Below are 9,294 nucleotides of genomic sequence, written 5' to 3' on the forward strand. Positions count from 1 at the left end.
GTTCAGGGGAATCGGTGCCATGACCATCAGCCTTTGTTAGGGCCTTCCAGTGGGAGGAAAGTTATATGAAATGGCAGGATATCTGAAATCTAAAAGGAAGCACTGGGCCCTGAATGTGATTATGAATGGGATTAAAATGGGCATCGCGTGCCTCTGTTGAAAAACCTCTGCCATCAGGACCACTTTCCTGAAAGAATCTGGTGAACAGTTATGGTGACCTGAAACCAACTTAGTGGAAGTAATAGACAGGTACCTGTCATTTGGAAAAGCAAAAGGAATAGACTCCTCTAGCAGGTTGTGTTTCTCATGCCACTCTGCTGATGCATGCACAATATTGTCATGCTAAAATGCTATATAAAGATACACTTTCCTCAGAATAACAACCTTCTGTACAATAAGACTAATCTGCCCCCTTTCTCCTCTATCTCCATGATGTTTGCATAAAATTCTTTTTTCCTTATAGACAATATCCCTTGCACTGTATGCTTACTTTTATTAGCTCCTCATCCCAATGGGCTTGCCACTGAAGCTATGTATATTTTGACCAGAAGTTGGGGGGATAAAACTGCTATTCATTTCCTTCCCCCAATTCATTATGACACCCAGCAAACTGAACAAAGCTCCCAAAGGAAGGCTTTTTCCAGGTATATTAGGAAAGGAAATAGGCACCAGCTTTCCTCAAGAATAGAACTAAGTTTATACTTATAAGGGGGTCTCCTGACTATAAAGGAATGACTTTCCTGAGGAAGAAAGTTGAAGTCTATTTTCTGGAGAGGCAACATTGGAAGTCATATTTACTGCCTAAGGGCATCTTTACATGTGCTCCAGGGTACATGTGTGTGGGGGAGCACTTTAATTAGAGCTGCTCTCAGTAACCACTTTAATTAAGGCACACTTAGCATTCACCTTCTTGAGCTTCAAAATGGTGGTGGGGGCACTTTAACTAAAGCTTGGTGCCCCCGCCACCATTTTGAAGCGCGGGACACTGAATACATGTGATGCTGAGGGCTCTTTAATTAGAGCTGCCCCACCCCCAGAGCACGTGTATAGACACCCTCAGATTGGCAGCAGGATAGTCACATGGGGCACTTTTACATGAGTGCCGAGGTTGCTCTGGCATGCTGGAATTCCAGTGCATTGGCACAGACTTGATCAATCAGGTCTGCTCAAGTGTGGCAATTGCCACCCTCCAGCAGTCTCCTGCATCTCATGTATCAGCAGCCCCATGCTTTAAAATGGTGGTGGGGGCACTTGATTGAACTAAAGCTCCTCGAACAAGCTTTAGTCCAAGTGCACCCACCACCATTTTTAAGCATGGGGACACTGATACAGGAGACGTGGTAGCACATTAGGTGCAGACAATTTGACAATTTTTGCCTGATCTGGCCAAAGAAAGCAGTTTATAGCCGTGATCAAACAAGTGCATGGCTGCAGACAGTTTAAAAAATGGCCAATCAGGTGAAAATCTGCCCACCCCCACCCCACTCTTGCATGAGGTATCAGATAAAGAAGTTTCAAAATGTAGCATCTTTTGTAACTCTGTGGAGCTATCGGTCTGTTGCTGTTTTCAGAATGGGAGGGAGAAAGGGAGTGGAGGGAGTTCAGTCTGGGGTTTTTCAGCCCCCCCTGGAGGGTGGGTTGGGTGTATTGGGACTCCTAATCACCCACCCCACCTTTCAGCACCAGTGGGAAGCCCCAAGAATGAGCTCCCTCCGCTGCTTTTCCCCCTCCCATTCTGAAAACAGCGAGCACTGGCAGAGAGCCTAGCCATTACTATGGGAACCCGGCTGCAGGCTCCCAGCCCCCAGGGAGATTCCCCTCCCCCTGGAGCCAACAGTGAATGTCTGTTTGGTCTGGGGTAACGCTGCAACTCAGAGCACTTTGCAGAAATCATCCTGAGTTATAGCTGAAGGATGCATTTCTGCTGCCCCCCCCCCCAATTACAGTGGTTCTCGGAGCTGGTTTAACTAAAGTCCTCCCCACCAGAGCATGTGTAAAAGTGCCCATGGTCTTTGTGATCTGTTGAACTAAGGGACGGACTGGGAGAGAATTCTGTGACAAACATGCCTCTGAAAGTCTTTCCAGTTTTCTTAAGAGACTTCCCTACATTGCATCTGCCAGAGGGAAATTTTGAAAACATTTCCATTGTTGCTACAATGGTTCAATGCACCCCCATTAGACCTGAGAAGGATAAGATGATGTGCTGACCCTGTGGTGCTGGTAGATGCCAGAAGCCTACCTTAACTAGGGTTGAAGGGCATCTTTCCTGCCTACCCCTTGGAGCAGACACAAAGGCTTGAGAAGGAAAGACTGTCTCGCTACACTGTTGTTTTGGGAACAGCCCTCTAGTGAAGCCAAATAGGCTGGTTCTGTTTGAATTATTAGATTTATTAAATGTAAATTAAAGTTATTAAATATACCCTCCAAAATTCTAGATGGAAATTCATGACTGCAGGACATACAGAAGATATTTAATACAGAAGACATTTAATATTCAATGGGCAGTTAGAATTAATATACAAAATGAGAAAGGGAAATAATAAGAGTCAGCTGATTCGTTTGACCAGAATGGAAACATTTCTATTTTTGTATGCTGCATTTTTCTCAGATTCCTCACAATACAACTAAAGAGAGAATCTTGACAAAAATATTATTTCCAGTTGACAGAGCTTTAGCAAGAAAGGTTCCCTAATTCCAGCAAAACCCCAGCTAGCACAGAGTGAAATGGAAAGACAGTGGGATTGCTGCCACTTAAGTTAACCGACACAATATTTTGGCAGTATAGTGTTCTTTTCAGTTCTCTCAGTAATCTCCAAGTAGGCCATCTGGCCACAGCATTATTATTATTTTTTTAGACCCTATTTTGGACATGGAAATAAGACTCATGAGCACCATTACATTTGTACATGTTTTGAAAGCACATACCTGAGAGGTGGAGAGTTGCTTCTGTGGTTTGCTTAATACAGGTCAGACTTTCGTCTTATTATGTGCTGCAGCATGTCTATAAAGAGAGGTCTGCAGCCAAGCCTGACTCCATGACTACACACTACAACGGGGTATCCAGAGGGGGAAGCTTCCTCAGAAACAAATTGCATAGTGCTTGCATTGCACCCTTTCTAGACAATGCAGCCCACAGGCTCACAGCTTGGAGGCTGAGAATGATGCTTGAGAGGCCTTGTGCATGACTAGAAGGATGTGAGGAGTGCTGGTATGCTGTTCAGGACCTTAAAGGGGTCACCTGCCACTTACTTCAAGGGCTAGTTTCTGCACAGTGCTACCATTCCAGCAAAGAGACCAGCAGAGGGTAGGTCTCCTTCAGCACAAGAATGCTTCCTTCTGTGTTTCCCCCTTCTCCACACTCATAAGCCAACTTATTATTACAGTAATCTTCATGGAGTCATCCTATTTCTCCTCTCTGCTTGTGTATCAGCTCTAGGGCGTCAGTGATGAGGAAGAAGGATTAGTATCTACAGAGTCCCTGCTGGAGAGGGTGGCAAGGAAATAATTTGCACAAGTTCTTGACCTTCTTGTAAGCTTCTGCAAGTCTAAACTGCTAAGCAGATGAAGAATCTTTTGTCCTCAAGAGCTGACATAACTGTCTGCAGGATTGGTCAGGCCAGGGTGGAAATCTGCATTAATTGGGAGTAATGGAATTAATATATCTCTTCCCACTGCATAAATGAGATTCAGAATTTACATCGTTCTTTCCATCAGAGAAAATCTACCAACTGCGCTACAGAACACCTTTTTGATCTCTCCTCCAAATGAGATTTTATTTAATAATAATGACTATATGTTTAACGTTAGATTACTGGCATTTTTCTTATTATATCTTCCATGGTACATAGGCAGGATTTTAAAGAAAATAATAATGCCCTTCGCAAAATCCTAATGGCCTATGTTAATTAACTTTAGATACCTGATTTGTACACGTTAGGAGCTGAACATAGCAAACCTGCGTTCCCCCGCCTGCCCCCCCTCAATCCCCCCCCCAGAAACAAACAAACCAAATTTCATGAAAATCACTGAACTCACTAATTTGAACCTATGAGGAATATGCATTAGCTATTTACATAAATGACAGCAAATGCCCTGATTACCAGAGCTTAAACCTGACAAGGCTGCAGCCTAGCACTAGCTTTTGAAACACAGACATCCTCATGCTACTGGCATCTCCCTGGGCTGCTGTCCAGGTAACTGGCAACTCCTTGAAAGTCTGCCTCTGGCTGAGATTTATCCTGGACTGAGTCTGGTTGCTTCCTGACACCTGGTTAGGAGATGATTCAACTGGATTGCCAGCCTCTAGCTGGATGCTGAGCTCTGACCCTTTTGGTCCTTGGCTCTGGGAAGGTGGAGAGACGCTCCCTGATGCTCTCTAGTCAAGCCCTGCAGGACAATGTGGCATATCTTACCTTTGAGTGAGATACAAAGCCACGGGTAGGATTGGAAGACTATTAGAGGGTTCTGGAGGAGTACTGTCAGAGCTACTTAACAATACCAGAACAGCATAAAGCATTTCCTCAGTTCTCTAAGTCACAACAGCAATGCTCCTAGACTGGAGCCATTCAGGAAAAGGGTGTTGATCAGAGCAGGTCTGTTGGCTGACTGAGCCAAGGAACAGGTTGGGGGCCACTGTGTGCAGGCTTACCTGAGACGTGCACACACGCACGCACACACACACTTCACTACATGGGCTAATAACGTAGGAGCCCTTACCTGGAGAGGTGATGGAGGTGTCAGAGATATACAGCATGCTTACATTGTGTTCCTGGGGAACTCTTGGGTAAGCCCCACTCCTATGACATTCAGTGGAAATATTTTTATTGCCTTCAGTGGCAATTGGATCAGGCCCAAATACATGTCCTACAATACACTTTCTTTCCAAGACACAGTAGCCTGGGTTAGGCTTTTTTTAAACAAAGACTATTTTGACAGGGCCATTGTCAGCAATTCCTTTGCCGACCAGATACTGTGTAAATAAAAGGATTTCAGGCAGCCATAAAAGCAACCGCATACTTTGTCAAATCATTTGACTTCATATAGCATTTGCATGCCAAAGGCCTTCTAAGAACATCATACACACATGGAAAAATACATGCATTCTTTCCATTTTACCTTTTGGAACCTGCAGTACTTGAACAAGTTATAGCTCTGAATTGTGAATTACTTAACTCTAAATAACCATTACTTTTTATGTGATTTTGTAAGGCAGCATGTAATTCTTTATTTCTTGGTTGACCAGTCAGGTACCCTTAAAATATTTACAACTTATTATTCAATGTAAACAATTAATTGACCTAATTTTATCTTTTTGTATTGTCATTTTGCTGGATCTTATTTAAAAACCCTAGGGAATTGAAAAAAGACACCATTGCTGAAATTACACTATGGTGCATTTTCAAGTCAAATTGAACAAGAATTCTCAATTTAGATAGCTTTTAAATATTTTACTTTCTTATTATACATTAATAGCAAATGGCATACACTGTTTTTAATATACTAATGGGTCACACGTATTAGTCATTTGTGAATTGGAAAATTAATCTACACAACAAAGTGTCAGTTAGTTACATTAGAAGGGGGGGGTGTTAGTACAGCCGACTTGTAGCTTTTCCCATTACCTCTATCCTACACGTTTGAAGTATAAATTACTCATATTGTATACTTCGCCAGCCAGTTTTTGCCGTTAATTAATCTGGATTTGTAACACTGAATCTCCGTTTAGTGCATAGTTAAACTTTTCATTGAAATCAGTGAAAGAGAGCAGAATTTGGCTCACTGAATGACACAAGTATAGATTTTGAAATATAAAATTCCTGGTGTGTTTCCTCAGCAACATATATTAAGTATCTTAAATTATATATAATTTTTGGCTGGATTTGATCTTTTCTTATATATTTCTAAATAATCTGGACTACCCAAATCTCTTAAATTCTCTCAGGACACTATAGAAGTGTCTAAAATTCCCTGGTGCCCACCTATAATTCCTACCTCAGTTGTCTCATGCAGGGACTATTATGTCAAAGCATTTCAAGCTCCAAAATATAATAGCCAGGGTTCAGACTTTCCTTGAATGAAGATTACTGTGACTCCTATATCTATCAAATTGTGATAAATTCTGAGAGCTGATCCTACTTTAATGCAAACTATTGGTGACTAAAGCCATCAGGCTTTGAAAGTAATTAATAACAAACTGTGATCCCAGAGGCTGAAGACAAATATTTTATCTGTAAAAAAACTTGCCACGTAAATCTCTTCCATTTATTTTTTCTAGGCTCTCAATCTTGATTAATAACAAAACAAAACACAAAGAAGACCCAACAATACAAATGAGAGCTAAGTATTTGCTCCTAGTGACATGAAAAGTTTTAATTTAATAAAAGAAATAGAAAAGCAGGGAGCTTACTTCATTTTTTGGCATTTTCTAAAAGCAATATATACAATGCTTCTTAGAAGGTGCAGTGGGAAGAATTATTATTGAAATTTTAACATCTGTCTGAAACAGACAACATGAGACTATTCCTGAGAGACACCTTAGCTTTGGAAAAATTAAGCAATCAGACTGTCCTGGATTTTCTCATTGACATATTTATAATACTGTAAAGCCAACTCAGCTAAGGAGTTTACAGAAAACATTGCTCTACAGGCAGAAACCTATTACTAATTTTTTTCTTACAAAAGTCAAACAGAATTTTAATGCTAAGAAATACAGCAGATCAAAAATTAATATGCTTACCTATTTTTTGATAGAACTTTATAGACAAAATATAACATGAAAACTGGCTAGGAAAAAAAAGCAGATCTATATAAATCCATGTCTACTAAATTTATTTCAAATACAGTTATGCTTACCATCTAATTAGAAAATATTTAATATAGTAACTTTATAATAAAGTGTGGATACAACTATTTGATTGCAATTCACCATTTGAAAAACTCTTTTAGAGAAGTAATGCTTGAATGCTGACCTCTTAAATGGAAAATCTTATGTGACATTTCATATTTTATGCTACTAGTTTTGTAATTAAAGTTTATTCCTCCTTTCTCACCTGTTCATATTACAGGTGTACTCCTTGGAAAGGACATTAAGTTCATATAGATTTGCCATACAAGTCATAAACTTAAACAGCATTCTGCCACGTCTATCATTTTAATGTTTTGATCCTGCATCTGCTTTTTATTTTCCTTGGAAAATATTTGCCACCTTGTATATTTCTATTGGTACTGAAAACACACAGATGAATATAGGAATGCATTTTATAAGAGATCCAGGTTGTGGGAATCAGAACAAAATGAGCAAATATGCCTGCATTTTCTCTCTCTGCATTATTTACATCATTAAATATCTACAGTACACATAAAGGGGACAAAACAAAGACATGCAGAAAAATAATGTAATGATAGTGACCTTGAAACAAACGTTCAGGCTAGCACCCAGGTATCATAGTGATGGACATGTTAGAAACATCTAGGTACTATAGAGAGGCTATAGTAACCTTGCTTAGTGAAGGGCAAACTAATAACTGATACCTTGTAATAGCCATACTCTAAGGTGAATGTGCAAATGAACTGTAATTCTGCAATGTATTGTTTAGTGTTTCTTGTATGCAGCCTTTATAGGTTTAGAAACATTTGTAAACTGGGAAGTTATAATTTCCATTGTATTTCTATACATCAGAAAGCAAAGAAATTCATTGTGAATATTTATATTCTACTAATGAAAAGTGCAAACCTACACAAAATCTTGTCTGTTTAGATTCATTAATTTTTTTCACTTACGTTTAGTATAAGTGCACTTAAACACTTCCATTTGTATGCACCTAACTGTTCTGGACAGTAAAACTTCTTTGGCTTTTCAGCAATATTGAGCTTGGCTGTAACTAACAGAAACATATTTAGTTGTAACTTTTTTCTTTCAAAAAGAGGCAAACTGGATTATAGCAAATAACCTTTAAGATAATTAACTGACAATGCTGCAACTAGCATAAAATCTTCCTTCAGGCGACCCCTAATTTAAGTATTACTGGCACAAAGTGGAGACAGATTGTGCATCACCACCGCAATATTTACATAGCAGAAACCCACAGAGCAGAAAACGTGAGACTCAATGATGCACTAAATTAGGAACAATCATATTCTAGTGTTAATTTGCTTTCTGCTCCATCCAAATTTCAGGTCCAGAAATTGGTACAAATACATATAAAACATTCCCACTTTTTAACGATTAAGAACTAGGATATTCAAATGGTTATATACATCAGCAAATTTGCTCATATCTCAATGTTTGCAGGATCAGACCTGAAAACTAAAGATATTATGGCTATTCTTTTAAAAATTAAGACTCTCTAAACTATTTCTTTCTTTCCATACATAATACTATCATAAACAGGGTGTTTTTTTTCCTTCTGTTTTGCCTGCCCTTTGATTGCAAATATTTTCATACGACAATATCATTGCCTAGGAAATTACTAGGAAATAATTTAAAGATCATTTACATTTCTTAATCCTGAATATCTATTTATTCAAAGGAGTACAGTTAAGAGAGAACGGAGAAAAAAGAAAGTCATGGAATTTGTAAATGGATTTGCGAAGTGTCATGCTTATAGGAAATATACTGGCAGTATTTTAGCTTGAAATATATTTTAGTAATATAATCAATTACTCTGTACTTTTAATTATAAAAGGCAGACACTCCCTGTCCTCCCGAATTAAAAAAAAATCATTCTAGTTTGCCTTCTATATACAATATTAACAAAATATTTACCTTTCCTAAACGCTGATGCTCTTCAAAAGCAGTAATCAATTCTTGTGCCCAGTTTATTTTTTCAGGGCTGGGAGAGAACTGCTCCTGAACAACAGCAATTTGGTTAGGGTGAATCACCTGCTTACCTACAAGGAAGATTAATAACACCAGAATCACGCATTGACAAACAGATGTTCAAACAAAATGTTCCAACCACTTGAGGCTCTCAAATGCCTTACAGATTATATTATTTAACTACTTATTTTGCTAGAATTTTTTTACATTTTTAAACTGAACACCATGCAGAAAACCTGATGGATTTTATATGAACAAATATAACCAAGCAATAGTTGTATTTAATATCATTTGGAAAATAAAAAAAAAGGAACATAAGTCTTCCCACCCATTTCAATCCATTCATTTTTCTTTTGTCATTTCAGGTGTGTTTCTTAGACAAATCCAGTCAATAACAATTAAAGTACAATATATATATATATATATATATATATATATATATAGAGAGATAGATATATAGAGAGATATACATATAT

At 38.6% G+C, this 9,294-nt stretch overlaps 1 protein-coding gene across 5 annotated transcripts in view; it reads right to left on the reverse strand.

The window, feature by feature from the left end:
- Positions 1-9,294, reverse strand: part of CLYBL (citrate lyase beta like) — a 130,843-nt gene that overhangs the window by 11,311 nt on the left and 110,238 nt on the right. For 4 of the 5 annotated variants that reach the window (XM_025208622.1, XM_025208624.1, XM_025208625.1 and 1 more), the window contains one exon: positions 8,765-8,889. In XM_025208622.1, the coding sequence (XP_025064407.1) occupies positions 8,765-8,889 (125 nt within the window). Of the gene's footprint in view, positions 1-7,779; positions 7,881-8,764; positions 8,890-9,294 lie in introns of all 5 variants that reach the window. The other variant, XM_025208623.1, reaches the window with a different exon arrangement.

The sequence above is a fragment of the Alligator sinensis genome, unplaced genomic scaffold (assembly GCF_000455745.1).
Source record: "Alligator sinensis unplaced genomic scaffold, ASM45574v1 scaffold744_1, whole genome shotgun sequence".
Taxonomy (NCBI): domain Eukaryota; kingdom Metazoa; phylum Chordata; order Crocodylia; family Alligatoridae; genus Alligator; species Alligator sinensis.